Source organism: Miniopterus natalensis, chromosome 1 (assembly GCF_054644295.1).
Source record: "Miniopterus natalensis isolate mMinNat1 chromosome 1, mMinNat1.hap1, whole genome shotgun sequence".
In the NCBI taxonomy this organism is placed as follows: domain Eukaryota; kingdom Metazoa; phylum Chordata; class Mammalia; order Chiroptera; family Miniopteridae; genus Miniopterus; species Miniopterus natalensis.
Window position 1 is genome coordinate 158,670,227 of NC_142081.1, and position 18,970 is coordinate 158,689,196.

At 42.9% G+C, this 18,970-nt stretch overlaps 1 protein-coding gene across 1 annotated transcript in view; it reads right to left on the minus strand.

Annotated features, from left to right (window-relative positions):
• SHROOM3 (shroom family member 3) overlaps nucleotides 1-10,688 on the minus strand; it is a 192,955-nt gene extending 182,267 nt beyond the window's left edge. Inside the window, exons 1-2 of the mRNA XM_087825918.1 lie at nucleotides 10,628-10,688; nucleotides 446-644 (exon numbers count right to left, since the gene is read on the minus strand). Coding sequence (XP_087682044.1) covers nucleotides 446-644; nucleotides 10,628-10,688 — 260 coding nt within the window. The remainder of the gene's footprint in view (nucleotides 1-445; nucleotides 645-10,627) is intronic.
• Between the last annotated feature and the right edge of the window lie 8,282 nt (nucleotides 10,689-18,970).

Sequence of the window (18,970 nt, forward strand, 5' to 3'; positions counted from 1 at the left end):
GAACCCAAACTTTTCCAACAAAGAACCGCCACTATCACAATCCACAAAACAAAACAAACAAAAGAAGGAATTTGCTTGTTTTCATGACCGCCGTGGTGTAGGTGAGCCGAGTGGAATGTCACCTAACGCTCTGAGCCAATGGCTTTCTCTGGTCGCACAATGAGACAAGGCCTCATAGAGTTCTGACCACACCTGGGATCAGGGTCGCTTTCCATCAAGCCCAGAAACTTAGAAGCACAGTGAGGAAGAACTCCACCAAGCCAACACCTGCTGGACAAGGGGAAGCTCTACAATGTCCCAACTTCCTTCTGGCATGCCCCAACATGGGCAAGGAAAAGGGAAAGACGGGGTGGGTGCATAATGACCCCCACTGTGAGGTTAAAGAGCCAGCTGCCATCCACGGGGCGGGGGAAGTGAAGGAAGCAGTGGGCGCCAGCCAGCCTACCTGCGGACCACGAGCCGGAGGGTCCTGTAGGATCCTTTCACCAGGGACACGGCCTCCCTTCTGGAGCTGCTCAGCGCCACCTCGTTGATGTGCACCACCTCGTCCCCAGCCCTCAGCCTGGAGCTCACTGAGTCTGCTTTGCCCCCTTCTTCAATCTGTGCAGAGAGCAGGACAAAGCATGAGTTGGCTGCCCGGGGCCCTGATCCGACAGTGCAGACCCCACAGGCCCGCCGAGGCCAGAGCCCGCTCCCAAGGGCAGCCTGGAGCCAGCAGGGCCTGCCTCCTGCCCCGCCCGCCTACAGAAGACACTTGGAAACGTTTGCTGAAGGGATGAATGAACCTGGTTCCCATCCGAAAGCACTACCCCAGGGTGCTGATGACCCTCACCCCTTTACATCTTCAACCCCCAAAGTCCACTCAAAGCAACTCTTTTATTCCTTAGAAGCTGGGTTTTTCTTACCTCATTTTTTGGTCTAAAATTATAACTCATTGAATAAATAAACTCTGGTACATTCAGGCAATGGAATATTATTGAGCATGAAAAAGAATTGATCAGGCCATGAAAAGACATGGAAGAACCTTAAATGCATACGACTAAGTGCAAGAAGCCAATCTGAAAAGGCTACATACTGTGTGAGTCCAACTCTAGGACATTCTGGAAAAGGCAAAACTACGGGAACAGCAGAAACATCAGTAGTTGCCGGGGTTGGGGAGAGGGAGGGGTGAGGAGACCGAACACAGACATGCTTAGGGCCGCGAAGCTGCTCTGCACGACAGGTAAGGGTGGACACGGGACATTATGCTATGGGATGCACAGCACCAAGAGCAAACCCTAATGTGAACTATGGACTTGTCGTGACAATAACGCGAGTGTAGGTCCATCGACTAACAAATGTACCAACCACTCTGGTGGGGGTGTTGATAGCAGAGGGAGGCTCTATGCGGGAGAGGCGAGCAGCAGTTCTGTATGTAGGACTCTCTCTATTATCTGCTCAGTTTTGCTGCGAACCTAAAACTGCATGAAAATAAAATCTATTAAAAATTATAATTCATTCAACAAAATGATTTGATTCTTGCTATATGCCAGAAATTGTTCCAGGTGCTAAGGCTGTAACAGTGGACAGAGCAGACAGAAAGCCTTGCTCTTCCGGTGCTTGGGTGTGCCCTCGGAAATGATCAATTACTTACATAAAAAAGGAAGTCAGGAAGCTCATTTGTATATCTTATCTTACATCCTTCTCATGGCTGATTTACTGTGAAAGCGAACGTTATGAGGAAGAACGTCATGAAGGATTCATTGTTGTTCGGTGTTCTCATAAACCATTTGTATAACCCTTTGTGTTTACAGCTTCTCATAATCTCTTCACTTTGCACAGAACTTTTAGGTTTAAAATACTTCCTTTTAAAGAGTCATTAATATAATTACTATTTTTAAAAGATTTTTTAATTGGTTTTTTTAGAGATAGAGGAAGGGAGAGGAGGAGAGGCAGAGACACGTCGGTGTGAGAGTGAATCATCGGCCGCGGCCTCCCGCACGCCCTGCTGGGGATCGAGCCCGCAACCCGGCGTGTGCAGTCGAGCTGGCAGCACCCCCACCCCCTGCACCAGACGATGGCCAACCAACGAGCCACACCGGCCAGGGCGATATAATTATTTATAAAATTGAAAAAAAATGGGAGCTGGGGTGATTTTTTGAGGTGGTATTTATTTACTAAACACTGGGCTCCTGCTAAATATTTTGATTCTGAAGTCTCTTCATATTCGCTTAGTGGTTCATGCTGTCTTGAGGTTTTAATTATCACCAGAGGTGACCTTGAAGTCACCTCTAACACTGACCTTTCGCATAAGCCCCTGTCCTATATCTTCAGCTTCTTGTTTCCTCTTCTTCCCGTTTTCCTCCAAACACCCCTCCTTTATCCCGAAACTTCTCCTTATCAACCCAGAGAAAAATCTCTCTTTCTCCTCTAAATGATTTCTACTTGTCTTGAGACAAGCTACACTCACTACCTTTGTCATGAGTATTTTTTAAATTAAATTTGCTTTTTAGTTTTCAATTACAGTTGACATATAGTGTTAGATTAGTTTCAGCTGCACAACATGGTGACTAGACACTAACATCTTAGAGTGATCACCCAGACACCCAGTGCCTGTCGTAGATACTTCTGATCTCGCCCTACCTCACCTCTAGGTTTTAAACTCCTTGAAGTCAGAAACTTGGTGAACACACTCTTTCATTCACCCACAAATAATTGTTTGAGCATCTACCATATGTCAGGCACTGTTCTAGGCCTGGGGAAATGTCAACGAAGGAAACAAACTGTATTCTCTTTCTCCTGGAGTTTACATTCCAGTATATTTTTAATCTACTTCATGTCTTTGTATTAAAGAACGCGCACATTCGCTGAGGCAGGCCGGAGAGCGCACACTGATACAGGCAAGGCTGCATCCTTTCTGCTCGTCGGGTGCGTAAATTTATCCATAGGAATAATTTCTGGGGAATCACAGGAGCCCTGGGCGGTTTGCTGTGTGCTAGGATTCATCCCAGGGCTGTACCTCGGAAGGGAGAGGCCCCATAGCCCTTGCGTTGAGCCAGCTGAACCCAAAGTGTAGAGCCCTGCTCTAATTCGGTTCAGCTCACCAGGTGAAAGGCTGCTGTGTCCCTTTGTGGACACTTAGGACACCGCGTCCCCGTCCTTCCTTGCTGCTGCTGGCCCTGCCACTGCCTTTCTATTTGAGAGCATCAGTGTCAGCGGGAATTCTTTATTGGCCAGTCAGGTAATAAATTTAGTTGCCAAGAAAATTGAAGCTCTCGGCTGAAACAAGGCTGTGAATTACCTTAGCCCTTGTTGCCGTCTCCATTCATTATCGCCCGTGATACAGAGATGTTGAGGTGTTTTTGCTGAAGCAGTTTCAACGTACCAAGGCTAACTGAACGCATAAATCTTTAGTTGATGTCAGTTATTCACACCATCTATCTAAAATCATTATGATGACTTTAAAAATATTTACAAAAGGTTTAACAATTGTTTTCTCGAACTCTTCATCAAAAAGCATTATACTTCTAACCCCAAGCCCTGCTGATACTGTCTGTCAACAAGGCTCAGTGAAAAATGAAGCTTTTTATTTTAAACCTTTGGACCAATACTTCAGCAGCTAAAGAGGTCACTGGCATTGTTTGTCCAATTTCACCTGTGTAGAATTTACTTATTCCAAGAATGTGATTGTTAACAGGTTAAATGACTTCAGATAATGCACCAGGTACAACTGGGTGGGAAATCCCTAAGCCAACAAACTAGGTGAATATAACCTGGAAACTTAGCATGCTTTTCCCCTTCTCAAATCCTAAATGTATGCACACCTACAGGATTAAAGTGATTTTGCTTTGATGACTGTGTGAGGGGTTGGTTTTTGAATCACTTACAGTCTTTTATATTGCTGTAAATTTAGCACCTAACATGGTACCAGCACTGTCTCCTGCTTTTGCACCGAAGTCTTTGTCAGTCCACTGGATGTGGGGTTGCAAATAACCCATACAACAAGCAAATACAATGCAAATCAGCTGCATCGTTAACGTACTTATCTTTCAAAAGAGGCCGGATATAAAATAAAATGCAAATCAGTTGTGCAGCTGACTTGAATATCTTTCAAAAAAGGGCAGAATATAAAGGATAAAACATTAAGCTATTTTAAAATTTTGTGAGAAAATTAAGACCAAAATGTCAATGTAATTAATTCTTCATTCTGAGGATTAGCACATGGTTGCAATTGTCACATTTTTTAATAAAAGGTTGAATAAACTTATTTTCATGGCCTTTTTGTTTGTTTGTTTTTCAACTATATTTAATCTAAAATCATATTTTGGTCTTTGTTTTAAAGTGGATTCCATTAGGCTGATTTTTTCCTAGCACAATTGTTTGCAGATGCTAAGAGCTACCTGGCATGGATCTTAGCATCTTGGAGGCTAAAGCAAAAAGGAAAGATGCTTAGAAAAGTCATAGGGGCATAATATAAAAACAGAAAATCATTGTGGAGCATTGGGATGATAGTATTGAAATCTATTATTGGAGAAGATTTAAGACCATTGGTGGCTAGTAAGAGGTCTAAGAAGTTAGAGACCAGTCTTTCTAAATGGCTTTGTGTTTGGCTTAACAGTGTCACATGCTAAACGCTTAATGAACACAGTGGTGGTCCTTAATGCTGTTCACAAGTATTCTTGGCTCTCCACCTTGGCTGCAGAAGAAATGCTCCTATTTCTCTGAGTCCTAGGCTAGGACTTTTGCAGTTGAATTGAGTCATGTAACTACTTCTGATCACTGTGTTTTCAACAGAAGAAACAATGTGTCACCTCCAAGCAGAGGCCCTCCAGAGTGCCCTTCCCTTTGGCATGGTGACTGCCATTGTTTGAGGTGGTGACTGCTCTGTCAGCCAGGGTCCTTGGGTAACTAAAATGAGCTGCCGTGAGCATGTAGAATGAGCAAGAAATAAACCTGTGGTTTAAGCCACTGATATTGGAGGGACTGTTTGTTGCTGCAGCATAATATAGTCTCTTCTGACTGATACAAATATGGTCTTGCCAGTGACAGGAAATATACAACAAATGAGTTGTGCAGAGACAAGTTGCATATGCTGCTCAGATCCCTAAAGAAAGATCTCAGATAGCAAGGATGACATTCTGGATAATTTAGGCAAAGACAGGCTAGCAACAAGCCTGCATCCCTGATGCATGCTCCAGTCTTTTTCCTCCCTTCGTTTTGTGGCACAAAGATATGCCTAAATATATGTGGACCTGAAAGTCCCTACTCCTTGTATAGGCAGTGAATAATTTTAATGCAGAGTGAGCCTTAGAAATGGGAATGTTCCTACTGCACTGGGATGGACTGAAAGATAATTATCAACAAGTGGATAGACAACTGTGAAAAAAAGTTTATTAATCACACACACACACACACACACACACACACACACACAAAGAAGTAGTAGAGATACTACTACAGAAGTAGAGAGAAAAGAAAGATGGCCTGTTTGGGAGAAACTACAGCTAATAAAAGTAAGAATGGATGCAAAGAATGGACACTAGAAAAAAAGTCAAGCAAAAGAGTAGGGAACTATCCACATGAAGAAGAGGGTGTGTACTGATTACAAGAGACCGGGGCCTGGACAGAGAAATTCTGAGGCCCGAGTCCACAGGCAGACTTCACTTCAGGTCAGGGATTGCAAAGCAATGTGAGAGTTCACTCATTTTGGAACTGACGGGAGAACCTGGGACTAGAACCTTACGCAGGAGGGCTTCCCAAGGGAGCAGAGGGGAACGAGTCCTGGCCAGGCCCAGAGGAGGCCCTACTCTGTAGATTAGGGCTAGGATGGGATGGCAACCCTGGAAAAAATTAAGAGTTCCAGGCTTTCATTATTTACACTTCTTTAGGTTCGTTTAAGTAAAGAGATTCTGGGTCAGACCTCACCAAGGTGCTGTGTGTGTGTGTTTTGCAGTACACGGAGCTGCCTCTTGGGGAACCGGAGAGGATGCCTGGGGCATTGCAACAGCCTCTTAGCCGCTCTCCCTGACACTTGTCCAGGCCCCACCCCACCACTGGTCCCACTGTTGGTCTTCCACAGGCTCCCAGACAGGCCTAACTGCGGCAATTCTGACTATAGCACTCGCAGACATAAAACCCTTCTACAGCTCTACGTTTTTATAGGATGGTCCAAATTCCCGAGCTTCACATCTGAGCTCTTCACTTTCTGGCCCCTGCCTGCCTCTCCTGCCTCATTTTTGCTCACTCTCTCCCCTTTAGCCCTGTCAAATCTGTGTGCAGTTTTGGGGTAAGTCATATTTTCATACGCCTCCAATACTTTCCTCATGCAGCTGCTTCTCTCCAACCCTCAGCCCCCCACAACCCTCAAAATATTTTTTTAAGATTTAGCTCAGTGATCACCTTCCCTAGGGAGCCATCTCTGCACCCCTGACTCTGGTCACATGCCTGTCCTATGCTTTCTCATATGCTATGTCGCGGCGCTGCCCACCAAAAGGTAATGGTTTACTCAACTGTGTCCCCATTAGACTGTTTCTTGAAGGATCAGACAAAGCTTACTCGCTCTGGTATCCTCTGCACCTCATGTTCAACATTGAAGAATGAATGTGGTAAATGAGGAAATATCATGTTTCCAAGGGCTCAGTGTTTGGGGAACTTGCCCTGCCCCTTCCCCACTCCACCACTCCCTTATCTGATGGGGACATTCTTGGAGTGTTTGTGGTCTGTTTGGTGTTTCCCTAGGCTTTTTAGGCCCAGGCCCTTTCTGGTGGAGTTGCTGAGCAGAATGGCCCGTTCTCTTCTACTAAGGCCTATGCTAGTCTCTGATCCTATGGCTCACTACAGCTCTGGACTATAGGGCTGGTATTAAGGGCTCCAGCTCCAGAACCAAACTTTAGACCCCAGCTTTATCACTGTATTAGTTTCCTATTGTTGCTGTAACAAATTATTGCAAATGTAGTGGCTTAAAGCAACACAAATTATTATCTTATAGTTAATAATCTGATCTTGGAGGTCAGAATTCCAAAATGGGTCTCACTGGGCTAACACCAAGGTGTTATCAGGGCTGTGTTCTTTCTGGAGGCTCTAGAGAAAAATCCATTTTTTCTGCCTTTTCTAGCTTCTAGAGGCCGCCCACATTCCCTGGCTCATGTGTCTCTTCCATATTCAAAGCCGGTGAACTCTTTCTCACACCGCATCACTCCGTGATTGCATTGAACCCATCAGATAATCTAGGAGAGTCTCCCCAAACTCAAGGTCAGCTGATTAGTAACCTTAATTCCATCTGCAACCTGAATTCCCTTTTGTAATATATGCACAAGTTCTGGGGATTAGGATGTAGACATCTTTGGGGAAAGGGCATTATTCTACCTACCATTACCACTGCTAGCTGTGAGACCTTAGGCAGGTCATTCCTTTCCTCTAAGCTTCAGTTTACTTTCCTGAAAAACAGGGAAGGCGATAATGACAGCACCTACCCCTAGAGATTATTGAAAAAATGAAAGAAAATTATGGGAATGAATGGAAAGTTTAGCATAACACCTGACACAGAGTAAGGAACCAATAAACGTTAACCTTTATCATCAGCATCGCCACAGTCACCATCATCATCATCATCATTTATAGAAAGTAGATAACCAGGTTATACGCTTTCAGTCTCCTGCCCCTGGTTGCATGCAGCAGAATAGCCTCAGCACAGAGGCCCCCGCCTCCCCCATCCTCCCCCGCCCCGCTCCTTCGCAGGTGCCGAAAGAAGGGAAAGTTCAGCAAGCACGCTCCGTAGGCAAGAGACCACTGTCGCCACGTCGAGTCCTCTGAGCCTGGTGTTTGAACTCAGGTTGGCCACTGGGCATTCATGTCTTAGAAAGAGGCTTGTGCAGGGGCTCTAACCCCAAACCAGTCTCTCAGAGCCCCCAGTGCCCAGAGGAGCCCTGGGAACCCCTAGCCTGTGGCCAGGGACAAACTCTCGAGTTTCTAATGTGTGTGCCCATGTGCCTGCGTGTGTCCATGTGTGTGAATCCTTCTCAGAAAGTGCACTTATTTGTTTTCCTTTTCAGTGAATTCCCTGAGAATTATGTGACGCACCCCAGTGAACGCTACTGAACTGCAAAGAGGGGAGGGGCTGGGCCAGTTCAGAGAATAAGAGGCCAAGGACAGGTGGGCCACAGGGAGGCCTCAATGCCTTCTTTCTGCTTCATTTAGATCAAAGACTTGGGCAAGCACTTTCTTTAAATTTAAAGACATTTATTTATATTTTACTTTATTCTCCAAATAATTTTAGGCATCTTAGCACAATTATTCCATGTTTTAAGAAAGACCTTTTCATTTGCCCCATTTATTTGTGTTCAAGTCATATATTTTCATTCATTAGACTGATTCTGCTATATTTATTCATGGAAAAATAGTATATTGTGTATAATATACACATATGTATAGAACATCGATTACAATATATATATATAGAGAATGAGAATGTATATATAAACCATTTTACAAATGAGAAATAGAACTTCTTTTCATTAACCACATCAATGGAGAGCCTTGATCATTAGAAAATAAATAAAATCTATAAATTACATATGTATTTCTTAAGTATATAGAATAAGTACACTTCTTATTACTAATCGATAGGAACAGGAATCACAGGGCAACAGTTAAATGTATACACATGCACACACATAAAACATACATACTTTATCTCATTTTAGAGAACAATTTCCAATTCTTCCTCCATTAAACTTATATCGAAGTTTCTGATATACTAACATGACCAGGCTTTAGTTTCATCTTCTCTTATTTGCCCTACTCCCGGTCTGGGAGAAATTCTAGTGGGCAAAAACTAAAGTCAGCGGCCGCAAGAAGGAAAATGACAAATCTCTATATGTTTTGAATGTTGGAAAATGCCTTAGCTATCAGGTTTCTAGCACTTAGCAAAGACACACTAGTTCCATTGTTCTAAGATGAGTTTCATGAGTGTCCAGTGGTTCAGTCTTAGGCCAGATATTCTGCTTCCTACGGAAAAGTCCACTGAGCCAGAGAATCATTATCGAATTCATTTGAACCTCATGAACTACAATTGACCCTTGAACAACACAGGTTTGAGCTGCGCAGGTCCACTTATATAAAGATTTTTTTCAATAAATACCTGTGCTGTTTTCGATCCCCAGTTGGGACTACAGGATGCGAAGGACCAACAGAATGCATCGATCTATGCCATTTTATTTGAAGGACTTGAGAATCCGTGGTTTGGGCATCCATGGGGGTCCTGACCACTCACTCATGGGTGATTTGGGGGAGTCAAAAGTTATACATGGATTTTCACTTCATGGGTGTCAGCATCTCTAATGCCCACATTGTTCAAGGGTCAACTAACTGTATTTGTTTCCTAAAGTTTTCCAAAGTTTTCCTAGGTTTTAGATTTATGATACTGAGAAAGCTTTGGCTTAGAACAAGCAGAACTGCAGTGTGACAAGGGCGGCTGTTCTCCTTGCTGCTGTCTTAGAGGGACTGCCTTCTGTGACTTTGCAAAAGAGTCTCAGTGGTGGCTGAGCTAGAAGGAAACTGGGTAAGAAAACTCACGCAGGCTCCTCTCCTGTACAAGGTAACAATTGTATTTTATTAGTCCAGTGTGAACGACCAACATTTCCAGGTTCCGGAGGCCAAAAATCTTTCTGAGCAGTAACCACAAAAGGATCCCTTCACTCAGGAGCTCTGAACAGTGATTTGTTTACTTCTATCCTGTCAGAGCCATATGGTGGTTAAGCTTCGGAATGAAACTGTCTGGATTCAAATCCTGCCCCACGCTTAGAAGGTATGTGACCTTCAACAAGTTATTTGACCTCTCCGTGCCTGTTTCCCTTTCTGTGAGATAAGGGTAATAATATCCTACATAGGATTATTGTGAGGATTAAGTTAATGCCTGCAAAGTGTTTAGGAAAATGCCATTTAATAACTACTCACTAAATGTTAGTTACTCTCAGTACCTTATATTCTCTTCCATAAATTAGGAATACTAATACCTCTTTTATATACCTTATGGGTTATTTTCCAGGTTAAGATTAGAAAAATTATATAAAACACTTTGAGAAGCACAATATAGCACTCTAAGGTAAACTACTGAGTGATTCTGTGACAATCTGGAAGTCCGCTTGATAATTTTAACCATCCCTAGAGGAAGGCTCCTGGTTAGAGGCCAGACACTGGAACTGCTGAAAGCTAGAAATAAAACAGTAGAAGCAATCTCAGCATAAAAGCAAAAGAAGGAAAAATAGAGGGAGAGAAAATAACACGTCTGGTGGGCCTACTATCTCTTAAATGCTTGACATGCATAATGTCATTTAATTCTCACCAACACTTATGAGGTAGGTATTTTGTCGACAGCAAAACTCAGACTCAGAAGTTGCTCAAAGTCACAAAATTATTAAGAGCAGGACCAAAATCCAAACCCAGACCTGTCCAAAGCCAAAGCGCCCCACACACCCTCTCACCCAACTATAGGAAGGGAGCACCCCATCCCTTCACGAACATAAAATCATCCACTGTGTTAGTGTAACCTGAACAACAGGGATGAGCAATATGAGAGCCATCGAGGAAAGGTTACATGCGGGCTGGTTTAGCCCTCTGCTGGTGGGGAAACTAGCTGGAAGGACGTCACCGCACAGCAGCTGGGACACCACAGCCACCTCAGGAGTCAGCTCCGCCACACTTGGCTGCATCCCGGAGATGGCCCAAGGAGTAGACAATGGTGCCAGAAAAAGAATAAATAGGTGTTGCATGAATGAATAAATGAACGAAGAGAAACGACAGTAGGCCCTTAATTCTTAAGGACCTTTTAAGTCCTTTACAAACACCCAAATGACAGAACAGACTCCAGCCCCACGCAGCTCTTAACGGCCCGCTAACAGCCTCCCATCTACCATGACGCTTCCCTGCTGGAGCCATCTGCACGCCCTCAGGTCACTCCTCATTCCCTGAAGATCCTCACCCCTAGCCCACTGTCAGACCTCTCACCAACTTCACTCCTGCCGGCAACCTTGACGCCCAGAGCCTCGCAGATGATCCTCCAGTATTTGGGCTCTGTCTGCCTTGACTCCCTCCTCCAAGCCATCTCAGACACTTGCTTTCATGGTCAGACCTTAGCTCTTGACATTACCAATGTGCAAAGCTTCCATATTTTCAATTTCAAGGATCCCACTCTCTAACTACCATCTTGTTTTTGGTTTCCTTTGGTAACAGCTTTATTGAGATGCAATTCATATACCACAAAATTCACCATTTTAAAGTGTACAATTCGATGGTTTTAGTGTATTCACAGAGTTTACAATCATTATCATAATTAACATTAGATATTTTAATCACCCCATCCTCCCAAAACTATACATATGAGCCTTCACCATCCCTCCCAATCTTCCCATTGCTCCCAGTCTTAGGCAACCACCAATCTACTTTCTGTCTCTAGATTGGTCTATTATGAATATTTCATATCATGTAATACATAGCTTTTTGTGACTGGTTTCTTTCACATTAGCATAATGTTTAGCAAAACATTAGCATAATGTTTTCAAGGTTCATCAAAATTGTAGCACGTATCTAAACTTCCTTTTTATTGCCAAATAATATTCTATTGTATGGCTATGTTTTATTTATCCTTTCATCAGTTGGTGGACATTTGGGTTGTTTCCACTTTTTTGATATTATGAAAATGCTGCAATAAACATTTGTGTACAACTTTTTAAAGTGATGTCTGCTTTCATTTCTCTTGGGTCTATACCTAGGAGTGGAATTGCTGGGTCGTATGTTCAACATTTTCAGGAATTGCCAGTCTGTTTTCCAAAGTCACTGCATCATTATAATTCCATCCTCTGTGAATGAGGGTTCCAATTTCTCTACACCCTCAACACTTTTTATTATCTGTCTCTTATTATAGTCATCCTGCTGGGATGAAGTGATACCTCATTGTGGTTTTGATTTGCATTTCTCCCTCCTCTCTTACCAAGTCATTTGTTCATATAATCTGACTCCAACAGTGTTTCAATCTTATAAAGACCTACATTCATTGGTCCTGTGGCTCCTTTACTGCTTCTCACCCATTTCATGTGCACACTTCCTTCCTTACCCATTTTAATGTCCATGGACTATCTTTATAATCCATTATTTGCATAAACCCTCAGGTCTTTTGCTGTTCTCTCTCTTTCTCTTACTCAGTTGGCAAAACCCCAGTCTTGGTTCAACAAAGCTCTCTACCTACTCCACACAGATGAAAGTGGCTGGTCTCCGTTTAAATCCATGAATTTCCACCTCAAGCCAGTCCTTAACGCTACCTGGCAATTCTAAATTCATTCACTGGACAATCCGTTTATTTTTTTTAGTTCCCTGGTCAACTTCATAGCTTTGTCACTTTCCTGAAGCCTTCAAACCTTTAGCACCCTTCTCGCACTGACTTTGCTCCCCATTTCACCAGAAAAACAGACCAATCTGAAGACAGCTCCTCAAACTCATACCACCATGAGAGCCTCAATGTCTGTACACACTTTATCATCCTTTCTGTCACTAGGGATAAACCAACCCTAGCGATGGTCCTATTTGTGCACAAGATCCCATCCTTTATCACCTACTCGAATACACTATTTCAGCAATTGTCTCCTCTCAGGCATTATTACATTTTCCTACTCTCTTGGATTATTCTTATCACTCAAACAAACAAACAAACAAACAAAAAAACACTATTATTTTTCCCATCTTAAAAACAACAACTAAACTTCCAATCTTACATCTTCATCCAGCTATATTTCCTTTTCTCTCTATAGCCTGTATTTCATCTCAACTCCAGGCTCACATATGCAATTGCTTGCTATTGAATGTTTATTTGGCATCTCAAATTTTACAAGGCTAAAATTAAATTCCTGGTGTTCCCCCAAAGCATCTCTTTTATGGCAAACAGAATCACTATCTTCTAATTTCTCAGACCAAAAGCCTTAAAGAAGCCTCTCTCACATTACACATTGAATCCATCAGCAAAGCCTAAATTGTTATCTTCAACATACGTTCATGATCTGACTACTTCTCACCACCTACATTGCTACTGACCTGCTCTGACCTGCCACCATCCCCTGCCTGGATTTTCTAGTGGGATCCTAACTGGTGTTCCCACTTCTGTCCATGTGCCCCTTCTACTCCACATCCCTACCCCATAATGTATATTCTTTCCTTTCTTTTTATTTTCCCCCAGCTTTACTGAGATGTTGACATGTACCATGTCAGTTTAAGGTGTACAACATGAGGATTTAGTACACATTCCATAATGTATTTCAGCATAGCAGCCTTTTAAAACTAAAACTAAGTCAAACCATCACTCCTCAGCTTAGAGCCATCAGATGGCTTCCCAACCCACTTAGAGTAAAAGCTCATGTCCTCTTAATGGCCTTGAAGGTCCTACACAATCACAATCTCCCTCTGTATCTCCTTGATCTTTTCTTCTGTCGCTCTTCCTTGTGGTTACTCTACTTTAGCCACCTGCTTCCCTGAGACTCCCTGAGCTGCCCAAGCACACATCTACTGCATGGTCTTTGCACTTGATGGGTTTTTTTGTTTGGAACACCTTCGCCTCGGTAGCCACATGGCTCACTCCCTCTCCACCTGCAGGTCTCCTGTATTATTCATAAGTTTAGCAAAGGCTGTTTCAAATCAAAAAATTGCTGGGGTAGGATTAGAGGGAGGTTGGAATAAAAGAGAGAAAAGAAAAAGGGTATATAAACTCTGAAGCTCTCCAAGGCCAGGGTCTAGTTGCTTTATTATTCGGTACAACCTGTTGGCTGAGGATGGTTAGACATCCATTTTACAGATGAGAGCCCAGGCACTGAGGGACTAAGTCATGATCTCGAATGAATCTCCGGTCAGTAGTGGAGCTAGGTATCCAATCAAACATCTAACCTCAAAACCTGTCCTTGGCCAACAACATCGCCAATTTCCAGCCTCCTATTTAGTTGAGAGCAAGCTGGAAATGGATGCCTATTGCAAAATTCAAATATTTGCATAAGTAAAGAAATCAATTCAGCTTATTTTTATGTTATTCACTTTGACTCTACCCTAAAAGGGAACTTCTGTGTGTTCGACCGAGGGTTAATGAGATTCCAGAGATTCCTGGCAATCTGTTAATCATCTGGGATCATTTTTGCATGATAAAAATTCCATCGAGTGGCCCACTGCACACAGAAGCTTGTCAGCAAATTTACTCCTTCCAATTGCTACTAAGGAAACATAAACAGAAGGTCCTGCCAGTGAAGGAAATGAAAGGAAAGCAATTTGTTAATGGCTTTACTCAACAGTACCATCTCCCAAAATTCCACCATGGGTGGCCCAAATATTTAGAAACCCATGCTCCATAGACCTTCTTTTAAGATGAGTTGTAACCCTGGGCCTTGAGCAGATGCTTGAGAAAGCTCGAGGTGTCTGGCTCCCCCTGTTTTTAGGCTGCTGAAACCCACCCCCACATCCATTATCTTTCAATTATCAGCTTGGCATTTCTTCCCCAGCTCTGGTTTATTCTTCTCTCCTGACCTCTGACTTACGTATTTGCTTTTCCCTGTCTGGAATCCTTGCCCCAAGTAACTTCAATCAGTCAAAAACTCTGTGCTGCAGGAGGGAGATGGATGTGGGGCAGAAGCGATAACCAAGTGACTCATCTGGAATTGTTTGCGGCCTGCCTCCTGGCCAACCTCTCCCCTCTTGTTTTATGGCGATGGGTTATTCATTAAATGACCCTGAACCATCAGTGCGAGGTTGGTTTCTATTGAAAGTTGGCTTTCTATAAATATTAAATCAGCTCAATAAAATAGCTAATTTAAAATGTCTTAACCAAATCTGGTTTCTACTTCCTACAGCTGAAGTTTGGAAATGGCACAGTGGTCAGGATATTGTGGTGCAGTCCCCTAAGTCCTATTAATTGCCGTCAGTATAATTATAACTTCCAGTTGGGAATGTTTCCCAGGTGCTAAGTAGTCTAAAGTTAATCAATTTAATCCGAATAACAATCCTGAGAGGTCAATTAGTATTATGCATATTTTACAAACAAAGAATGTGAGGAAACTTGCCTCAAAGCACAATATAAAATATGGGGAAGAAATTGGAATCCAGACTCAGTTTAATTACAAAGTCCATAGGCAACATGTCTCCCAATGGCTGGCAACATCTAATGGAAATGTTCATTTTACAGGTTTATAAATAAACCAATGTATTGAGCACCTGCTCTGTGCTGGGCTCAGAAGATACAAGAACGCCCGGCCGGGCGTGGCTCAGCGGTTGGGCGTCGACCTGGGATCCAGGCGATCAGGGTTCGATCCCAGGTCAGGGCACAGGCCTGGGTTGCGGGCTCGATCAGTGGCTCTCTCGTCATTGATGTTTCCATCTCTCTCTCTCCCTCTCCTTTCCTCTCTCTGAAATCAATAAAGATATATTTTTTTTAAAAAAAAGAAGATACAAGAACATTTGGGTTTTACTCCCTTGCAGTCTAGTTGAAAATGCAAGGCCTAGAAATAAGAAAGATAACTAGCAATACAAGTAGCACATCTAAGTATCAAACATGAATTAGAAACTGGAAACGCTGCCTGTGTTCAGACCAGAGAGTGACCACTGCGGCCAGGCAGGACTAGGAGGGAAGGGGTATTGACCCGAACAGAGTGAGAAAGCTCTTAGGCCGGTTGCTATAAGGGTTCTTGAATTTTGTAAAACTTGAACCAGAGAGTAAATCTTATCCACAGTCCCCAAGGAGGACATTGAAACAAGGATAATGGAGCATGTGTCATATTAAGGGCCAATTTCTCCTTTTAGAAAAAAACTGCTAATGGGTCATTAGCCGTGTGCATAGACTTTAAAACAATTGTCTTAATGTCTAGACATTATTTATTTATCTGAAATTCAAATTTAACTCAAGATCTAGTATTTTTATTTGCTAAATCTGGCAACCCTACTCTCACCACCAAGTCCCATTCAGGACTGCCTATCTTGAATGTGTTTTATTGACTTTGAAAAGAAGAACTTTGGGAAAGGGAAGGGGGTAGTTTAACTCTGCAGGCTGGAAGTTTGACTTAGTCACTGTGGCCAGGGGTGAGTTCAGGGGGGAAACCTTCACATGGATCACACTCATAAGAGACTAACACACATAGTCAAACCAATCAGACTTGTGGTATTCCAACCACCATGCTTTTGCCCAGTGCCTGGAATGCCCTTCTTTCCATCTGTCATCATTTGCTTGGTAAACTCATTTATTTGTTTATTTATTTAGCTGATTCATTCGTTGAGTCGGCCAATTCTGTTGAGCACCTACTGTGTGTCAGGTACTGTATTAGGAGCTGAACACCTATACTTCCCTTGCTGGTCAAGCTACAGTATTCGTGATAATAGCTAATAGTTTTAGGGCTTGTCATGAGCTAGGCACTGTATTAAGTGCTTTATATCTTTTAAGCCATTTAATCTTCACATAACACTATGATGTAGTTACTGTTATTCACATTTGACCAATAAGGGCATTGAGACATAATGAGGTCACAATAACAAACTAACAACAACAACAGTTGTTTCCGATCATACAGTTAATAAATATTGGAGGCAGGATCTGAATCAAGCAATTTCCAGAGCCTGTACAGTGTTTTAACACTACATTAGCTCCTCCTCTTTAAAACCCTCCCCTCTTGACTCTCCCTTTCCCCAAGTTAGTCATTTCTCCCTCCAGGCTCACGCACCGCTGTGAACTTGGTCAACTTCATTAACCTATTGCCGCACAGATTCTTCCCTTACATGTCTGTCTCCTTGATCAGACCGTAAGCTCCTCCAGGGCAGGGCCCACACCATATCTGTTTTGGTATCTTCAGTACCTAGCACAGGAGGTGGCATAAAATCAGTGTTCCATACACATCGCTTGATTAATTTCTTGCCAGTTGTGGGAAGTTAGAATCATGTCAGTCAGAGTTGATTCAGGAACAGAGAAATTACTCTAAGTATTTAAAACAGAGGAAATGTAACACAAGGGAATTCGTTATGTAGGTCGTGGGTACATTCCCAAGCCACAGCAAAAAGCCACTAACACTTCAACACCCAGGGCTCTGTCTGGTGCAGCCATGGCAGGCAGGATTTAATGTGTTGGAGAAGACACAACCACTGTCAAAGACACTCTCTGAGATCAGGGATAAGAGAAATACCCTGGGTCTGCCTTCCTCCCACCCTCCAATCATCCTTCTCACACTGGCCAACCGCACCAGAAGTCAGTTGACTAGGAGACTGAGAAGGGTGGCCTGCAGGGGTTAGCCTCCTTGGGGAGAAGCCAGACTGGCTTTAAGGCCATGAAGACCCAGGAAAGCAGGCACAGCACCCATCAGAGATTGTGCTTCTCTTGTGACCATTATGAGAAACTGCAGTCTGACAGTGCTGACCACCCCTGCAGTACCTGATAACAGTGACAAGTGCTTGCCCTTTGGTGTCCCATCAAGGTCTAGGCTCCAAGAGGATGCCAGTCTTCTGCGAACTTACTATTCTTCAAATAAGTCTAAATTCAATTGGATTGGGCTACATCTTTTTTTATGTAATTATAAGTGTTTTTATAATAAACACTTATTGAGCATCTCTTTTGCATCAGACATTGTGCTTGGTCCTAGGGATATAGAGCTCAAAAAGGGAGAGGCCCTGGATGTCAAGGAATTCTCGATCAACGGAGAACAGACAACTAAACAAATATTTTATCTGCCTGGTTGTAAGTGATCACAGTAGCACATCAGTTTGAACTTGGGAGCTCCACTGAGGGTCACACCCACCCCAATAGCCTGGAAATACAGGAAATAAGATTGTTTTATGAGAGTTTAATCTGTAAAATCAATGCACAATAGATCACGGTAGAGACAAGCAAAGGCAAATAAAGGAGATAGAATAACCTCTAAGGCTCCACCCAGCTCTGAAGTCCCAGGACTTGGTGCTCTACACACACCACAGGCCACCTTACAGTGCACCTGCTGCATACCACACACAGATCACATCTTTCCACACATAATCTCATTTATTGGACCTCTAGGTCTCTGAATTTCACTCCATGGACACTTTAACTTTATAAGTAATAATTTTACAGGTAGAAAATGATGCAAGATTTTCTTTGTTCTGCCCAGGGTCATAGAGCTAAATAGCTGCTGGGCAGGGGTGGAAGCTTAGTCTTCAGATTCCCATCTCTGCTCTAAGACACTATCCCAGACACAGGAGTGTGTTCTGCAGTTACAAAAATAAAACTTGGTTAAAGCAAGACTCTGTTAATCTCTACTTAGTTGACAGCTTCCCAGATTGTGTGCAAACTCCTTTTCAAAAAAATTAAGTGAATGTAATATGTGGTTATTTTCCACATTCAATCAGCTGGTTGGGCCAAGAAGAGAGGGTGGTAGTTTTATGTTTGTCCCTTTGTTTTTTAAATACAAAATCTTTGCATGGTGTGTTGCTTTTAAACATTCTGCACCAGTTGTGAGCTCAATCTTGGCCCTTCCATGGCAGTGTTCTCTAAGATGATGCTGAGACTCTTCGCCTCTGTCTTCTGCCCATAGTCATCTAGTTCCTGAGCTACTGGAGCAACCAGCCCCTTTGGAACAAATGGGAACAACCTGAAATCAGACTTTAGAGTGATGAGAACAACAGTTTCTGACTCCAGTGACATCTGCCATTGGGTTTCTCTGGGAAATCACTAAACCTCACTTAGGTACTATAAGTGTCCATTTCAATTTAACTATGATTTGGCTTTTTCTAGACAGTCTTACCCCCTCTCTGACCCTAACATATATGCCCTTACAGTAAGCACAGTATAGTGAAATAAATTATTACAAGGTGTCCATGAGTAAAATGAACCAAAATGTAGCTCATCAAGACCTGCTTTATGAGGAAAAATAAATCTTGGCCCTGACTCTTCCTGTGTATTGGAAATGAACTACAGCAGCCTCTCAACTTTGAGGAAATCGTTTTATTCCCAGTGGGATAG